Genomic DNA, 18,831 nt, shown 5'->3' on the forward strand with positions numbered 1-18,831 from the left:
ATTGTTTGCCTCAATGAAAATCACAAATTGCTCAATTTTTGAATGACTTCGTAATTTTATTTATAACTGCAATGATTTTGATTCGGAATAAAATGTTATGCAATTGCTGAATAATACTTCTAATGACACCAAGTCCAACAACAATGATTGAATTTAATAATAAGAACAATAATATTAATGTGTATTATGTTCATTTCCAATAGTTATTGCCCAAAAAGGAGTTTAACAAACGTTTACCAAACCACAGATGATAGATAAATACCTAAATACTTTGGAGATTATCACACGAACACTCGTATTGCACATTTAACTAAAGAAATCTAAAAATGGAATGTGGCGAGATTCGTTGAAATGCTCTCGGTTGTGCTTGAATATTGCATTGTTAACATCTTTCTCTTGTGTGTGTATTGCTCTAGGGGATTAAGTCGTACAGTAATCGATTCTATATATCGTATATAATTACATTAATTAATTGTTGCTGTTGGGCTTTAACATGTTCAGTCTAGTAAGATATTTATGCAAAGAGGCGCGCTCCTAAAAGTACATACAATCATTTACCCTCGCGTATAAAAGGTATAGATGCTGCTTGATAATTTCACTAACTTGGTGCTAGTTCTATATACAATTTTTGAGTGGGGTTTATTTCATTATCTGCTTTAACTATTTAAGTGCAGCCTGGGAAGACGCCAACGAATTTTCGGGTATTTTTAAGATTGCACTTCCCCTATCCTTCCAGCTCTCTTTGGGGTTTTGAGTGTGCCATTGTGTTTGGTTTATTCTACGCACTTTCCTTTGACATTTTGAACAATTGCCTGTGGCACATAACACTTCCGCACACAACACAACAACAACGAGGCCACAAACACACTCCACATGCACACTTATATACAAAACAAACACTAGGCTTAGTCCATTATCCGCCTCAATCGGTTCAGTAGACGGTGGAGTTTCGTGGCCCAATCCCCGCCGGCTGGGATTGTGGTCGTATGCTGGAGGAGCCCCCGGAACCACCTGCTGCTCCGCCGTAGAGGAAACTTGACTGCCGGATAACTGACACTGTGGCGGCTGCCACGCCTGCTTGAGGCGGTGGTGCAGGTGCCCGGTTCTTCTTCAGTGGTGCATATGCCGGCTTCAACACGGGAGCTGCTCCTCCTGACCCTCCAGGATTGGGAGTCGTGGTCGTATTATTGTTGCTGGCCACCGAGCTGTTGTTGTTGTTTACATTGCTGTTTCCAGGCGCTGTTTTCGGAAGAATCGAAGGGCAGGGGAGAGAAAAGATATTTACAAACATGGATAGATAGATAGGATAGCAAAGATCGAAGGTGGTAAGCTAACTCAACTTGCTATGATAGACTGTTTACAAGCGATATAGTGAAAACGTAATACAAATGGTAAAAATACCGATATTATGTGCCAAATGCTGATGTAGGAAATGTTTAAGGAACGAAAACCATTCGAGCTGAAAGAAAACAAAATCAGTTTAAGTTTAAAATTATAAATTAACTAAAAACGATAACATAAAATATGTCCGCTTTTCATCGAAAATATGATCGGTTTATCTTATGATCTTTGGCTTAGATTACATATTCTTTTGGAAGAAAACACGTTTAATGCATCACTTTTTAACGGACAAACGATATCGAACCAATAACCAAAAGAAGATAACTTCCTCCGAGCCAGCCCAGAAATTGGAGAAAGTTTGAAACACAAAATGAAACAAAATGAAATATGTTTATGTATATTATCCAAACGAATTTTGGTTTATTGTTTCTTCAAAAGATAACTTCAAAACTAAAACAAACAATTACTCGTAATGTGCCTGTTGCATACTAAAAATTAAATATTCATCGGATAAAATATGTGTGTATATATAGAGATGTTCGTAGGTACAATATATATAAAATGATAGCCGGGGTACAAGTAAAAGCATGCGCTACATGTAAAAGAAATGTATATGGGGGCGCGGGGGAATACAATGCATTATGGATCGGCTTCTGTTTACATATACACGTACAAAGTTTAGTTAATATAAAACTATGCGTAAAAATAGTGTGTGTGCTTAGTAGTAATATCGCGAAGGGGAAGCTTTCGCTTCGTTTCCCAATTGAAATTTAACAAAGTATAACATTAAAAGGTATAAAATATATAATGTTTGGATAAAGCTATTCAACTTTAGTATTATGCAATATACAAAATAACATTCTCCCGCTACATTTTAAACAATTATTTCATTGCTCGTTAACAGTAAAATAAACAACAATAATCAATAAGGTTCCTAAATTCTGCGGGCTTTAACATATGCGTGTGCTGTGTTGGATTGTATTCTGGGCCTTCCTTTGTAAACAATAATATTAATAATATTCTATAATAGTAGTAATACACTTTTTAAACTATAATTATGTAGAGATAAAAATCGTTGTATATATCGTTCAAGTTCGAAACTAAAATGCCAGAGCGTGTGCCTTAGAAACAATTAATTATATAACAGCATTCCATGTGTGTGGTGTGTGCATATAACAATAATCGCAGTTACATATGCTTCTAAATTTGTATGTACTAAATTTAAAACACTCACAGAACAAACACACTCGCTCACACATTCGACTACATACCGTTGGTGGCCTTAAACGTGCGACTAGGATACACTTTATGTATATTTAGAAACGGCGGCGGCTTGGGGAACTCGGTGACGTTGTGGAATCGCTTGCCGAACTTGGTCTCCAAGTCGTTGACCAGGCGACCCACGCTGGCTCCAGCTCCTCCTCCCGATCCCAACGACAATCCCGAGCTGCTGCCAAACTGATGCGAGGCATTGGCCATGTGCGTGGGTGGCGTCGAAGGGGCGTTGGGCCTAATCGAGGAGTGACGCTGTGGTGGAACTGGCGCAGATCCTGATCCGGAACCGCCCTGCAAAAGATAAGAAGAGTTTTAGTTGGATATCAGTGGTCTTTGGGGGACTATCAAAGCCTGTAGTTACGTTGCGCTTGCTGTTAAGCATCAGCATTTTGATAACCTTGACTGACTGGCCACAGTGCTTCTCTTCGCGTTCTATTAAGATTATCTGCCTTTCCCAGCACGTCGTCTTGCACGTCCAGCACCTCACTCTTTCCTGATGGAGAAGCACATGAATGCGGGCCACTGGGCCACGGGATTCGCCCAGAGCAATGGGTTGTGTGCAAGGTCCCTGTGTTTTGGTCACGTCTCGTTTTGGAAAATCAATCCACCCCGCTTAACACGAAAATAGGTGAGTTATAAACGGAATACTCGTTCGGACTGACATCGACAGGCAGTGCGCAGCCAGGAGTGCTCACAATCAGGTGGAGCGCAGGCGCAGGGAGAATCCCAATTAAGGGGAGAAAGATGGGGTGACTAGGGAGAAAGCAATCAACAAATGCGCTGCGCAAAATTTGAATGCCAACTTTAGGATAGGTCCGGACCTTTTATACCCATACCTTCAATATCATTTCAATTACTTATCTGGCTGATTTAAAAGGTTATTATTATCCAGTACTTTAAATTTACAAGTACTAACCCAGTATGTCTTTGTCTTAAACATTTTACTAAGCCAGCTTTATAGTCCCAAAATATATAATGCAGAAAGTATGCACTCCTACATTTAAAGATAATACACTATATCAATAGAAAAACTATAACCCAGGCTCTCATCTCATCTCTCTCAACTCCTAAAGGTAGCTGCACAGTCTTTTAAAATCAGCCCTTGCCAATTGGGCCAACCTGTTGGTCTGCGCCATTGTTATTGGTGTCCGTTGGCTACTTACATTGCTCGATTGTCTCTGTGGAGGCGGCGGAGGTGGGCAGCTACGATGTGGTGGCGGCGCCGGCGGATTGAGAGGACCCCCATTGAGGATAATTGGTTTGACATTGTCGCGCAGCAACGATTTGGGACTGGCGGTGGCCGAGGATGAATTGGAGGTGGGAGCGGGGGTCGGCGGGAGAGGGGGCGATGGTGCCCCATTGGACATTCCAGCACCCACACGGAACTGGTCGCGAAGGGCGGCCACACTGCTGCTGCTGCTGGAGGACGAGGGTGGCTGCGTAATGGGCGGCGAAGCCTGCGTGGTAATGGCTGAGCTCTGGACCAGAGTCGTGTTCACAGCACTGAATGGCGCCGATCCGCCGATATTATTTAGGTTGCTGTTGGAGAAACTGCGGGCTGGCGTGGGCGGTGGCGGGGGTTTTACCGATGGGCGAGCTGCAAAACAATATAAAAAACAAATAAATAAGGGCGCGGTCTATTAGTTTTAAAGCACTTTCACTTGAATTGAAAAATGGAGTTATACTTGAGTTAACTGAATCAATGCCGATTTTTCAATGTCTTATTAAGCTTTAAAAATGATTGATAAATGGTTAAATTGAGAAATCGGAAAATATATTGAACTCTCAAGCCTTCTACTGACTTATACTTAAAAAGGTTCACATTAGTTCTTCCAAGTGATGTGAGTGACTAGAAATCACTTGTAAGTTTAAAAACTTATACTCAGTTGTTTTGAGTCAAATTTTTAAGTTAGTTTAAATTCCATAGACTTGACTTGAATTTTTTTTCAAGATAAAGTAAGTCAACATTTAAACTCATTAAACATTTCAAAGATAATTTTTGAAGAGATCTAAAGATTAAAGATTTACTTTTTAAAGATGCCTTTGTATTTATTTGTTAATGAAAATTCTAAAAAAAAAATAATATTTTTGTTGGTTAAATTATTTTAAAAGTTAGCCTCAATTAAACCTTTTGCAACTTTTCATATAAATTTATGAGTCATAATTTAAGTAAGGTGCTATAAGTTATTTTACCAGTAAATTGAAATTATCAAAAATAGGAGTCTTACACTTTGGTGGGTTGGGGGCACATCTCATGCTGCCGGCGCTGGTGTTGTGGCTGCCGGATTCACTGTGGAACTGCAGTGGGCCACGCATTGTGCCCAAATGCTGCTGGGTGGGGAACACAGGACCGTTGACACTGCCTGCCGCGGGCGGAGATCTGTGGGAGAACACCCGGGATTAGTTCAGGCTTCAATTAAAATAATTCATTATAGCTTATTTGCGAGCCAAAAGAAAAGCATAAGCGTAAGGCAAACCCCAAAATGAGTTTGATGAGCGGGAGCAGCGGTGCTGGATTAGGAGTTACTGAAGCTTAAAGCTGAATCTGTATCGGTATACCTGGGCGACTTCATGCTGTGGTGCCTGGTCACCGCCGGACGCTGCTGTCCGTTGGCCAGCGCCAGTTGATTCAGGCCTGGTGGCTTTGGAGCGAAATTGGGCTTGCCAAAGCCGATGGCCGGCTTCATGTTCTGCTGCAGCGGGGGCGGTGTGGGCGTGACCGCTGGCGTGCTGTCGGCCGTCGATGGCGTCGAAGACTTCTGCACAGATGCATAACCACCACCAGAACCTAACCCGGAACTAGAACCACCGCTAGCACCGAACAATGTGGATTTATTGGGCGCCAGCTTGCCCAGCGATCCCGTCGATGACGTTTGACTGGAGTTCAGCGACGTGGTCGAGGCACTCGTGGTTGTTTTTGAACTATTTACAAAACTATTTCCTAACGAGATACTGTGGGTGGATGTGAATACAGTGTGTGTGTGTGTTTGGTGTGCGAGGATAACCACAAAGTCCCGTCAAAGTAATCCGAAAATAAAGAGAAAATCAAGAGAAATTTTAACGAATGTACAAATAAAAAACCAAAAGTCAACCATCCCAAACGGCAGGCACTATTAGATTAAGGGGTCTCAGCAGTTTAATTGGAATGTGTCTTATGGAAACGTTAAATCCTTAATTATCTAGGCATTAAAAAAAAAGTGGATGGGTTATGTATTCGAAAGCACATTAGGCCGACAATATTGTTCAGAAACCAAAGTAATGAATGATTGCGAAAGTTTAAAATGCCACATTAACATAATCTCAAATTCCAAAAATACTGCCGAGTTGAGACCCACTAACCAGAAACCAATCATTTGCGCTGCTCGTGGCTAGAAGATGACACTTACTTTAGGTTGGCCGCCTTGCTCTTGACGCTTCCACCTCCACTCCCGCTGCTGTTGCTGCCGCTGTCCGAAAGCGTGGGCGATGCCGCTTTGACACTCGAATTGGCGGCGAAGGAGGGGGTCGGCGCTGTGCGGGGGATGTTCATGCGCTCCAAGATCGAGTCACTTGAGCTGGTTGGCTGCGATGACACAGAAATGTAAAACAATGGTTGGATTAGTTTCGTTGACAATTGGATCGCCTGCGACACATTCAGATCCACTGTTTTTCTTAAAGATATCTTACTAGATATTTGCCTTTAAGATGTTCAGCAAATAAATAAATAAATGAGCAAAGTTGATAAAAAGTTCACCTTTTTAAATTGCATGTAATTAAAAAGCAAGTCTTAAAGCATTTATCGCATAAGTCACTTAAAGGTTATCCAGTAGCATGATTTAAGTATCTGTTGAATTAATTTGTGTGACACTTCAGTAGTTAAAATCTTTATGGAAGAAAAATCTACATATAATGAACACAAAATAAACATAAAACAACTCTCTTGGTTAATTACTCTTTCCTTTTAAAAAAACATAAGTCTTGAACAGAATGATATCATGATTTCTCCTACTTCATACAACGTCAATCTTTAACAAAATAATATTGGCATGTTAAAAATACCATTAGCTGTGTACACTTTTCTTTCCTAAAGGTAGTCTGTTTTAATACCATAGTCTTCTTTTGCCATAATTATGCAATAAAATGTAGGTCCCTTGTTAATATTATCTTTTCTAAGAATTCCCAGCAGCACTTTAACTTTAGTGGTAAACTCCCCCCAAATTTCTATTAATAGAGGATCTCATCATTCATTCTCGCCATGGGTTCCAGCGCTCACCTTTGGCGGTTGTGGTGGTGGTCCCCGATTTGTTCTCAGATTGGCTTCTGTTGCATTGATATGTGTGTTGTTTGCCGGCGCCTGTGCTTGTGGTTGCTGCTGTTGCTGTTTTTGGCGCTTCAACGTTAAGTGCTTGGTGAGCTCCGTGTTAAAGTCCATGGGTCCGTTGCTGGCACTCGAGGCGGTCGCCGCGGCTGGGGGGCTATTGCTCCGCTGCTGAGTCGCCGAGTTCGTTGTGGACCTCGATGTCGTTGTTGCTGCTGAACCGGCGGATGGCGCGGCTGCGTGGGCGGAAAACGGAAATCAGTTGAGCAACGATATTTATCTGAATACAAAATTTAGTAAACGTACCGCGAATGCCGTTCACGGGCTTCAGCTTTGGCATTTGCGAGAGGCCTTCGAACAGACCTCCCAATTTGGGGGTGCCATTGCCAAGGCCATTGCTGCTGCTGCCATTGTTGTGGTTGCTGGTGCTGGTGTTGTTGTTAAGGGTCCGCTTGGCCCCAACTCCTCCACCCACCTCTCCTCCACACACCTTGCCAGACAGCGACGGCCCACTCTTGTCCACCGTGGTGGTCTTCTTCAGCTTGGTTCCCTTCTGGATCGAGCTGAGCAGGGCAGATCGAACATCTGCTCCCCCTCCTCCGCCGCCCAATTTAAGGCCACCCATCGCCGGAGGCGGTGGAGGTCCTGGCGGCGGCGGTGGTCCCGGTGGTGGCGGTATAGCCATCTGAAAAGGGAAGACCAAAACCATATTAATAAGCTGCTAGGAAGCAAATGCAATAAAACTTCAAATATTTGTGCTGGGACTTGGACGAAGGATACATATAAATATTATAAATTAATACATATAATTGTTTTCTTTTATACATTGAATCTATGATAAATAAACTAAAAAGGTAGGTAAACAAAATGTTTCTTCATTGAAACAAGAAATATTTTTTTATCGAAGGGAACACAAGAATCACAATTTTGTAATACTTTTAGCTTGGAACTTCGCTTTAATCTCATTTCTGAGATGGGTTTGATTGATAGGACTCTTCGAGCTCTGGGAAATGTACAAATTCTGCGTCCGCCTCTGCGAAGCTTTGGCTTAAGACTGGCTAACACTTCTGCGTTCATCAAGCGACTTCCAAAGCCAAGTCCGCTGTCACCACCCACACACCGTCACACTCACACATGCTGGGTGTTTATAAAACAATTTCTATACTTATTATTTATGTCTTGTTTTCTGTTGTCTTCAGATTGACGCCTCGATAAACAGACCAAAGAGATGTGGAGGCACCGAAGCTTGAAATTCTCTAATTTGTATTTATTAAGAGTCCCCAACATTAACAACTCATAATTTGGTTTGAACACTTCACATTTTTAATTAGCCTAAAACCTGAGCTCCATTGTAAAAATATTTGAAAATGTTTAACCAATTAATGTAAACGGAAGGCAAACAAAATGGGCATGCACTTTTTATTTAATTGGTTATTCTGTTATTAAAGACACGATCAAAATTAAAAATATATATATTTTTATCTTAATTATTACCATTAAAACTATTTATTTATTATACCCCCATAAAAAGATATAAACCAAAATAAGAAATTTCAAGCTCAAACAGCGCGTAAAGTAGAAAAGTTTTACATGAACTGGGACAGCCCACTTAAACCAAACCAGGCAATCCCACGTGATCCGAACAGATCTTAAAATACATGTGTGTGTATTGCCTTTGTTTTGATCGCGTTTATGGCTGTCTTTTATAAACATTTCTTCAGTTGTATTTCGATCACCCTTTCAAAATCGCAAAGACTTCGCAAAGAAAAGTGATTGGAAATTAAAAGCTTTAAGTAATTATCAAGAAATCATAATCATATAATTTGAAAGGCAACTGATAAGAAACGGCACGAAAACAAAGGCAATTTCTATCCCCCTTTTGATTGCATTAAATGTTTAGCGAACTGCAAATCATTATATTCCAATAGATTCTCTGGCAAAATGAGGTTCACTGGTTTGTTAGGCTTTCAGGTTTCCATTACACTTTATTTAATGACATTTTGTCATGCGGAGGTAAGTTCAATAGGGCCTTACAAGAAAACTAACACTACAATAAAATCAACAAACCCCTTGACAGACGCTGAATATAGTTGAAAAGTTGGACGCTATTTATGAGCAGTCAGAAAATGTACTTTCCACGTAAGTTATGAATAAAGTAAACAAACTCAGTTTAAACTATTACATTCCTCAGTTTAAAGGAGGCACTTTTGCAAGTACAAACTAATGACAGCTCAAATACATCCATTAAGGAGGTGTTCCCCACTTCCTGCCTGAATTCAGAAGTAAATGAAAATGGTTTGTATACCCTGGAAGTCCCAGGACTGAGTCCATTTCAAGTGTACTGCGAAAATAATATAGCTGGTCCCGGGTGGATTGTGATCCAGAAAAGATTTAGTGGAAACCTTAGTTTCTTTCGTAATTGGAAAGAGTACAAGGATGGATTCGGAGATCTAATGGGCGAGTATTTTCTTGGTCTTGAGAAGATTCGTGCCTTGACCGCTTTGGAGCCACATGAGTTATATGTCCACCTGGAGGACTTCGATGAAACAATAAAATACGCAAAATTCGATGAATTCGCGATTGGAAACGAAGAGGATGACTACGCTATGAACGCACTAGGAAAATATTCCGGTACTGCGGGGGATTCCCTTCGATCGCATCGCAAAATGAAGTTTTCTACATATGATCGGGATAACGATCGTGAGTTTAATAGAAACTGTGCATTTTACTATCTCGGGGGATGGTGGTACAATGCCTGTCTGGATAGGTGAGTGTTTGCCAGCTCTAATTTAAGCTTTCTAAACGTTATTAATGTTTCCTAATTATTTCAGCAACCTTAATGGACAGTATATGCCTGGTGGCAAATACGAGGAGAAATTGTTTGCCAGGGGCATGTGCTGGCGTTCTTGGCGTGGCCACAACTACGGGTATAGGATCACCCAAATGTTGATAAGACCCAAGTGCCGAAATATACCAGTGATTCATCAGTGACTCTTTACAAGGCGCTGCCACAGATACTATAATTATTTGCTGTTTACTCCCTCCGGTTTAATGGCTTCAAGATCAACGTGAAAACAATTTGTTATGTACTTGATTAATATGCAAAATGTGTTGCCATTGAATCATCACATTTTTGCTGAGCACATTATTTAGAATCTCAAACAGAAATGCGAAATATACTGTAATTTTCATTGAAATTGTTTAGTTTTCTCAATTTCCTGTATTTCTATAGCAGACTTGACCTACGATTATTCAATGCAATTGATAAGACAATCAAACTATATTTACCTAATATAGAAATTTATTTTGAAGAAGCACTAAAAATATTTTTAATCTAGACTGGTTAGAGCAAGGCACGAGACAAGATCATGAAGCTTTATTTCATTTTCGTTTTATTATTAAACTGTGATAGCCTTCTTTCTAATGGCCAAAGCAATGAATTGGAAATTGTCTACAACCAAGCTGAAAGAATGATTTCCAAGTGGGCAATTCAAATTAATTTAAAGCTTTTTTTAGATTTTTAAATATAATTTTCAGTTTAAAAACGCAGCTGGAAGAGTTAAAACAAAGCTACATTAAGTTGACACCACAGAAAAAACTTCATGAGGGTAAGTTTGAGATTATAAGGTCTGTTTTTGCTCGGTCATCAAACTTTTAAATTTCTAAATGGGTATTATACTAATTAAATCTTTTTCTCTGCCAGTAGTGGTTAATCCCTCCTCTTGTCTAGCTGCTGGAATAAACACAAACGGCATACATGTTATTGAAGTCCCTGGATTGGAGCCCTTCCCGGTTTTTTGTGACAATCGACTCGCGGGATCTGGATGGACTGTTATCCAGCGTCGTCAAGATGGAAGTGAAAACTTCTATCGCAGTTGGAAAGAGTATAGCGAAGGGTTTGGGGACCTTAACGAGGAATTTTTCCTAGGCTTGGAGAAACTACACTTCCTTACTACTGCGGAGCCCTACGAGCTGTATGTTTATATGAAAGATTTTGATGGGGAATCTCACGACGCCCGATACGATGATTTTGTCATTGGCAATGCTTCCGAGTTCTATTCGCTTTCAGTTTTGGGTAAATACTCAGGAGATGCTGGCGATTCCTTGAAATACCACAAGGGAATGCCCTTCTCGACGTTTGATCACGATGTCTTGGGTCATGGATGTGCCAGGATGTACGTGGGGGCCTGGTGGTACGATCAGTGTCAGAGGAGGTAAGAAAAATAATATATATTTTTTGTGTACTATTTATCTTATACATTTTTTCTTTTTTTTTCTTTCAGTAACCTAAATGGTCAATACTTGGAGGGTGGCCGATTTGAGCCCAAGCTCTCGGGACGCGGGATCACATGGATGAGCTGGCGTGGCTACGATTACGGATATAAATTCACACAAATGATGATCAGACCCAAGTGTTCCAACAACCTACAAAGGCAGGGCATGCGAAATGCCTTCAACGCCCATTGAATTCCACAAGAAAACCGAAGGGAAATCGTTTTATTTCTTGATAAACACTATCAACATTTTGGGGTTTTATTTACATTTTGATAATAACCGTTTGCCGCTGATTTATTTGTTGTATTATTAGTCGAATATATTCAGCGCTGCTTTTTCACACACGCACGTAAACAAAAGAGGTTTTGCGTAGTATATATTATTTGTGTTTTTGAGTGAAACGCGCGTTGCGCTCAGTTCGCAAGTTGAATTCCAACTGAGGAGCTCCAACGGCTGCGCATGCGATGCCCCAGCGAAAAATTCAAGCAGAGAAACCCGAGACCCAGGGAGAGTCTCTACTGAAACTCTGTGGCAGAGAGATATCGGGGAGCACACCAGTGAACACATTGATAAAAATAAAATTAGCCCCGTCTGTCTGACGTCACAGCTGGAAGCAATGTGGAACCAAGCGATGGATACAAAGCCCAGAAGCCCAGACAAAGAGAAACCACAATTGCAGACCGCACTTGTCATCAGCCCCGATGATGATGAGAAGAATCTGCAGATCTGCAGAAGAAAAGCTAAACCGTAAGCCTGTCGAGCAGCAAAACGTGCGAAATACCCGGCGGTCTTGACTCATTTAAGTGGCACAGTGGGACAGGCCTGGTGGAAACTGGCAGCTCCTTAATTGCTGTCCACTGCGATTTCCCTTCTCTGGCCTCCGCCGCGGATGATTCACTCTATTCAGCTTGATTCACCCAGACGGATTGTCGCTTAATTGAACAGCTGCTGTTGTGAAGGCGAAATTGGTCCCCGCTGCACGGAAATACAACTATGTGGAACTGTTTCCGATATGATAATATAAGATCGATATTGAGAATAACATTTCTCGCAATATTTTAAATATTCAAGATCAATATTTAACATAATATAATTTAATTTTAATAGATGGCCACTAACAAAAAAGTTTTGAAATCTTTGACAAATTCGTAAACAAATATACTCGTAGTAAAATATTAAAGAAAACAAAAATAAATTTATATTAAAATAAAAATATTTCCAAAGAGATAATAATACAAAAAATTGTATTAAAAAATTTTAATTTTTTGGTTGAAGAGTTTTGAAAAAAATGTTTAGATAATGTTTGGCCAAAGAACGGAAGGACTTCCGTTTACTCATTCAAATTTTTTATTTTTTTTATATAATTATCTTTAAAAGTTTCCCAAACTGTCTGAGAATCGCTAGAAGTCAAATCAAATATTAGCTTCAAACAAACTATGATTCATAAGCTAACGAGTTCGTTGGAAATCTAAAGCATAAGACACCAGGTATTTATAAAGTTGCTATATCTTATCAAGAACTTCGATTTGGCAGACAGCGCAAAACTAAAAGAATTTATTCATGAACGAAAGGAATGAAGAAACATGTTTGAAATCAAATTTGATGGCGCGATTACCGACAACACTGCGTTCCATAAATATGCAACCTGATCAGTTTAATATTTAAAGTATTAAAAGGGTATTTTAAAAATCAATTAAAGACGAATGTTCCCAAACACAAAATAATTTTCATGAAATTTCTAGTATATAAAACAGTAACTGAATCATTTTGTTTCAAATTGAACTCGATCTGAGGAATTTGGATTATCGGCATTGGGCAGTTTTATGACTGTGTCATAAGACCATTATATTTCAATGTACATTTCTTACTTATAAACGGCTATTGATATGAAAGGTTCAACGACAGCGAATCGATTAATTGAAATCGGTGGTCTTCAGTAATTTCTTTCCCGATATGGGAAATGAGTCACTCCCTTATGCGATACCATTTTGGCGTTCCTAAAATTTGGCTTGGCTTATGGTCCGGTTTTTAAGGTCCTGCTCTTATCCTCGGGTTACATTCAATTAACGTTTTCGAGGTGTGCCGCCACTTTCACCCCCACCCCCAAAGCCCGGAAGAACGCTTTCGGATTGCCCCAATAAACTGTCATCAAGTTAATTGCCCCAAATGCACATATAAACAAGGGCGTGTTATGTTCCGAGGGATGGGACGACATCGAATCAAATTGAATCAAAGCGCGGAAATCAAACCTCCGGCCCATTCCAAGTCCACTCATATTCCAGGCACGCTAACAACAAATTGCTCGACTGTCAAAATTCATTTCCAGCACCGGCCATTATGTAAGTCAAATATTGGGTGTTAAATGTTCAGCACGCCCATTCGACCCGCTCCGTAAGACAATACCCGATACCCAAACGCCCAGTAACCGCAAAAGATTGCGCAAGTTTTATAAGACAGGCCGCAAAGTGTCCCCCAGTCGGTTTTCTGCTGGGACAATTTAGTAAACCCCACAGTTCTCTTAATGATGGTAATTTTTCTGAGGTTTTTCTTGATTTTCTGTTTTCTTTGACTTGCTTTTCTTTCGTTTAGCTCATCGTTTTGTTTACTTGGTAATTTGCGCAAATGTTTCATTGCGGTTCGTTCAGGTTCTAAAACTGGTTTTGAAATTAGATGTTCTGGAGGCAAGCTTTGGACTATTTTTATCACTCTGGAGCTAAAATGGTAAATTTTAAAGGAACCTCTACTTGAAGATGTGTCAGCCTTCATTATGATCATTTTGAATCGGCTGGAGGTTGAGATGGAAATGTAAATTTTATAGTGACTCATTGTTCTTAAGAAAGAAACCAGCTTACATACACACAATCTGATAAATTAATTTGCCACACAAGTGCAGAGACTTTCGCTTTCAATTTCTTCAATTTATTTTTGTCGTTTAGCTGTGGCCAAGTTCCAATTACACAAAGCCAAAACCGTTGGACTAGCAATTAACATTTACATTTCAATTGCAAGTCGTGCCAGCTGTTGCTTTTGATGATTTCAAAGGGAGGGGAAGCTGGTCATCGCATCATTGAAATTCCAAAAGCCACGCGGTACGATAATAATATGTGACCGCCGTGCAAATCACTCGCGGTAACAAATGCAGAAGAAAACACGATCCGCGACCATTTCTTATGCCAATGTTTTTATAGCTCATCCACGCCGATTTTGTTTATAATTTTTTGTGAATGACCGTTTGTAGTAGAGGTCCGCTGACGTAAAAACATTATGTGGTGAATGTTTTAGAGGTGAATTCAATTCAGGAGATACACAAAGTGATTTTGAGAGGCTGATTTTAAATGTGCCAAAAAGATTATTGCCACAAAGGTCAAAGGTCTAATAAATGCAATTTATTATGCAAATAATAATGACTGTATCAAAGACACATTTTTTATTCCTTTTTAAGATCGAATAAATGACTCATGAATCTTTGATCAACAATAGTATATTAAGTAACCAGTTTTATTAGTCATGAAAATAAATAAGTATTTGCGAAAATTAAAAAAAAAACATTTAAAAAGTGATTGAAATACTTTGATAGCTTGACATATGTTTGCTTGTAAACAAGTTTTCCACTCCATATTTATTCTCCTCGATTAGCCCAACCTTACTACAACCTTGTATCGCTTCAGTCGACTCTATATCCCATATATGAATGAATACATCACATCGAATTGCCTTTAATCAGCCTAAGCACTGCGTTTTGAATTACTTCTGATCTAAGCGTTTCACCATGCATCATTTTGCATTTGCATTTTGTAATTGAAGCTTCTGCTTTTGCCCCGCCACCTCGCTCATCGGCTACCTCATCGCTTACTAAGAGTGTGTGATGTAAGGCACATATTCACTTACCGTCAGCAGCACAAATATTGCATTGTTGCACTTGCTGTTGCTGTTGCCGTTGCAGTTGATATTCCTGCTGTTGTTTTTGCCGCTCGCATCGCAGGGTTTATTAAAATGCGGTTTTCAGCGCCGTCGCACAATGCTTAAATAACTAACGCAAACACATCATGAGAGTCGGAGGCGCGACAACATCAGCGGAGACAACAACGATGAACTCAATGACAACAACGGTGTTGGGTTCGGTATTTTGCATACGCAGCACACAGAGAATTTTCTCATCGAAAATGTCATAAAATGCAAAGGTTTGGTACCTGAGATGTATGTAGTTACAGGCCCTAATTAAAATAAAACTTACAGAATTTAAATTTTAGTTGGAACCTGTGTGAAAGCCTCATTATACTTTTACAACTTTCAAAATAAATTATTTAAATCTATCTCTAAATAGAAAAACTTAAAATTCCGTAGAAAGCAATAGTAAGCAACCTTTCAAGATTTGCTGGATTATTTTTAAAAAACAAATAATTTGCTCTTATTTGAAGCAACAAATCCAATTGCTTTGTAGCCATCAATATTTTTATTAGTTTTGGATATTTTCTTGCTTCTTTATTTATCTGAATTTAATAAATGGTTTTTGGTTCTATTAAAATGCACATGGTTTTTTCTAAAGTAAACATATTTAACTGTTTCAGGCATGAGATTGCCACAGCAAATTAACGTGGTTTGCAGTGTACTTGCAAATGTGTTGTAAACAAAAGTAAAACACAAACTATGAGTCATCCACACGCCGAGGAAGCGAAAGCCCTCGGCATGGGGCTCGAAACTGGAGTCAGACGGCGGTCGCTGGAGAGACCACTGTAGTTTTATGATTCAGTTCCAGGTTGCACAAGGAAGTGCAGCATAAATCAGAGAAATAAAGGCAGAAAGAAACGGCCGCCACTCCGCTACGTGCCAATCAAACCTCGTGTGATGCAGCGCTCGAAAAGTGCATGACAACGAATTCAACTGACAAATGGCCGCACACAAGGCCGACAAGTGCCCGCCCTCCTCTACACCTCCCTTCCCCACCCTCTGATCTTTGCGTGTGTCACTGCAGCAGCACTCGATATTTCAGTGTGCACTTGCAGTGGGGGATGTATAATAATGGGCTCGACAATAGACTGGCAGACAGACTCCTGGACGGGATGGGGCCATGTGGGTGCTACCCTGGCCTACCCCACGCCAATGACATTGAACCCGGCGACCGAGGACGCCCTTTCTGCGGCGATTCATGCATGCAGCCTGGCTAGCCATTTGTGCAATGCATAAAATTACGGAAGGGAGCTTAAAATCCTTTCACACTCGGGGATGGCTGAAGAATAAAGCTAACATGGGGGTTTCTTTCTTTTAAGGTACAGTATTGCTTTTCATTTTTAAGTATTATTAACCAATAAATTATTCTTATCTAGAATACTTTAAGTATTTATTTGGAATAATATTAACTTATTTGTCAAAAGTTAAACATGTATGATTTTGGGTTGATGAATCGGGGATCGAATACTGTCCATTAAAATTGTTTTTTAGATTTATATCCTATTTAATATGGCTTTACTTTCCAAATAGCTTCAGCAAGCTCTTAGATTATGTCACACCATCGAAGTTCAACCGTCACAATTCGCACTCGCATCTCTGGCAGAGTCTAAGCAAGTAAATCAACCCCTAGCCAGGGAATTTAGTTTTGGTTGGCCGTCGAGCAATGCACTCTTTGTAGGTCAGTGATGGGGTGGCATGGGAGGGCTATATTTCTTTCCATGTTTATGCTTCTTTGGTGGCGTTATTGCACTTGCCTTCGTCATGCGTCGCGTGCCAGGCGTTTTGCTTAATGCGATTAAGACAAAGCGACAGCAAACCAAAACGAAGTGCATTCGCTGATGGAACAAGTAAAAAATCAAAGCGACCTGAGTTTATTGCACCCTTTTCAGTCGATGGGCGGTGGAAGAAGGCTTTTCGTGTTCCCTTACAGACGGGAAAATACATGTTGAACAAACTGATTGCTATGCCAACTCCAAAATGTTGTCAAACATCGAATTCTTAGAAAAAAAAAGCGTGAATTTATTAAATAAAAGAGAAGGGTGAAACCTATTGCTAAAATATTTAAAGATTAAAAAGTAAATTAAATTGACAAAGATTTCGAATATCGAAAATATACTAGGTATTTATAGATAGTTGTAATTTGTTGCCAATAACATCTTAGATAATAATGTTTAAGATATACATATTTGATTATAAAACAATGTAATATTTTTAAAGGTTTTTAAATTTTCAATTTGTTCTTACCTAGAACAAAACAAGAAAATAGATCAAAGTCCTTGTTATGTTATTTATAAGAAATTAATATAGAAATTAATTATTTTTTTTTGTGTGCTGATAACGAATTTATTTCAAATTCCTTGAAAAAAGGGGAGAAAAGAATAGTTTTCAATGTAAAGAAACCGGGAGCCTATCCCAAATTACTACGAATTAAACTTAAATTAAATTAAACTATGGATTGAAAAACTAAAATTGTATCTGCAAAACTTAGAACTGAAAGTTTTTGTGTGTACTTCTACGGCATAAGATATGCCCGTATCTTGGCAAATGCAGTTTTACATACACACAATCATTAGGCACAAATATCATAGCGAAAATGGTCAGGCGATAAGATAATTGCGTATATGGAACAGACTGGAACTGGTCTCTGAATATTCCATAAATTACCAAATTTCTAGGCGCCATGCGAAATAGAAATGATAAGCCCCTCGATAAGTTTTCACTACTCGGGGAATTTGGGGGACTGAATGCACTCAATAAAAGTAATGAGTACAGAGCCAAACGGGTTGGATTTACAAACAAACTCACCTTGAAGCGGGTTTCTGTTTTCGACTGGGGCTTTTGCTTCTGTGAATGAAATTCTCGGATCTCTGGGTTGTCAGCGGTGTTTTTAGCAGGTGTTTGTCGTGGTTTTCTGGCGAACAAAGGAGCGAAGATGAAACAGCATAGCAGGCGGTTCCAAAAGTTTTGCGAATAGGGTAATGGTTATCCGAGTTCGAATGGGTTTAATAATCCGCGCGCTAGTTGCGTCGATCGTTTTTCAGTGTGCAGGTGTTGTATGTGTTGCGTGCCGTGTTCTGTGCCTCAGGAAAATCCCTACCAATTTGCGAATAATTGTATAAATGTGTAAAAGTCTGGCTGTTTGCCTAAATGCCTAAAAGACGTAGAACGACAAACAAATTTGACTGATTTTCATTTTTACACAAACACACGCACACTGCGACGGCACACTCTCACTCATGTACACACACACACACTGGCAGGTGAACAGCCTTTTGATTTCGTGTGATTTTCAGGGTCCTCGAGGTATCCAACACTTCCCGAAACGCCTATTTACTTCGATTTGGTGGCTTAGACCCGCAGCATCGTTTATCTGCTCTGGATATCGGGATTTTCCTCGCAATCGGTTGAGAAAACAAAAAATTTATTGTGCTGCTGGCAGTGTGGCCTTGTCAATCTGACATAGAAAATATACTAAGAAATTGTCTCTTCATACAAAATATACCATTTAATAAGCAGATTCCACTGTTCACTGTTGAATCTAGTTGAAACAGTGGAATATATTTTACAATAGGTCTCTCAATAAGAAATGGATAACAAATATTTTGTAAGTTACGTTTTTTTGTACTTGAAATCGAACTTCTTTTTTATGAGTTAAACTTTAAATTCCATCCGCAAACCAACCAAGCAAACTGCCT

At 39.6% G+C, this 18,831-nt stretch overlaps 3 protein-coding genes across 7 annotated transcripts; 2 read left to right on the forward strand and 1 right to left on the reverse strand.

The window, feature by feature from the left end:
- Positions 1-31: 31 nt before the first annotated feature.
- LOC108042365 (WAS/WASL-interacting protein family member 1) lies at positions 32-18,581 on the reverse strand. 4 transcript variants are annotated; one of them, XM_044456524.1, is made up of 11 exons: positions 18,471-18,581; positions 17,942-18,047; positions 7,220-7,598; positions 6,869-7,149; positions 6,003-6,178; positions 5,176-5,568; positions 4,845-4,996; positions 3,780-4,213; positions 2,978-3,109; positions 2,613-2,907; positions 32-1,239 (listed from the first exon to the last, which is right to left on the reverse strand). In XM_044456524.1, the coding sequence occupies exons 3-11, from the start codon at positions 7,596-7,598 to the stop codon at positions 932-934; spliced, it is 2,550 nt and encodes an 849-aa protein (XP_044312459.1). In that variant the 5' UTR covers positions 17,942-18,047; positions 18,471-18,581; the 3' UTR covers positions 32-931. The 4 variants fall into 4 exon arrangements, with proteins under 4 accessions (XP_044312459.1, XP_044312460.1, XP_016976082.1 ...); XM_044456525.1 differs by lacking the exons at positions 17,942-18,047; positions 18,471-18,581 and adding an exon at positions 11,455-12,110; XM_017120593.2 differs by lacking the exons at positions 17,942-18,047; positions 18,471-18,581 and adding an exon at positions 7,850-8,206.
- LOC108042363 (fibrinogen C domain-containing protein 1) lies at positions 8,733-10,110 on the forward strand. The gene is made up of 4 exons (XM_017120591.2): positions 8,733-8,926; positions 8,991-9,052; positions 9,105-9,680; positions 9,745-10,110. The coding sequence occupies exons 1-4, from the start codon at positions 8,855-8,857 to the stop codon at positions 9,902-9,904; spliced, it is 870 nt and encodes a 289-aa protein (XP_016976080.2). The 5' UTR covers positions 8,733-8,854; the 3' UTR covers positions 9,905-10,110.
- On the forward strand, positions 10,195-11,567 carry LOC108042364 (microfibril-associated glycoprotein 4). 2 transcript variants are annotated; one of them, XM_044456526.1, is made up of 4 exons: positions 10,195-10,394; positions 10,451-10,521; positions 10,617-11,127; positions 11,197-11,567. In XM_044456526.1, exons 1-4 carry the CDS (start codon positions 10,282-10,284, stop codon positions 11,378-11,380), a joined length of 879 nt encoding a protein of 292 aa, XP_044312461.1. In that variant the 5' UTR covers positions 10,195-10,281; the 3' UTR covers positions 11,381-11,567. The 2 variants fall into 2 exon arrangements, with proteins under 2 accessions (XP_044312461.1, XP_044312462.1); XM_044456527.1 differs by having other exon boundaries at positions 10,620-11,127.
- Positions 18,582-18,831: the final 250 nt, after the last annotated feature.

The sequence above is a fragment of the Drosophila rhopaloa genome, unplaced genomic scaffold, assembly GCF_018152115.1.
Source record: "Drosophila rhopaloa isolate 14029-0021.01 unplaced genomic scaffold, ASM1815211v1 contig_115, whole genome shotgun sequence".
NCBI classification, from domain to species: domain Eukaryota; kingdom Metazoa; phylum Arthropoda; class Insecta; order Diptera; family Drosophilidae; genus Drosophila; species Drosophila rhopaloa.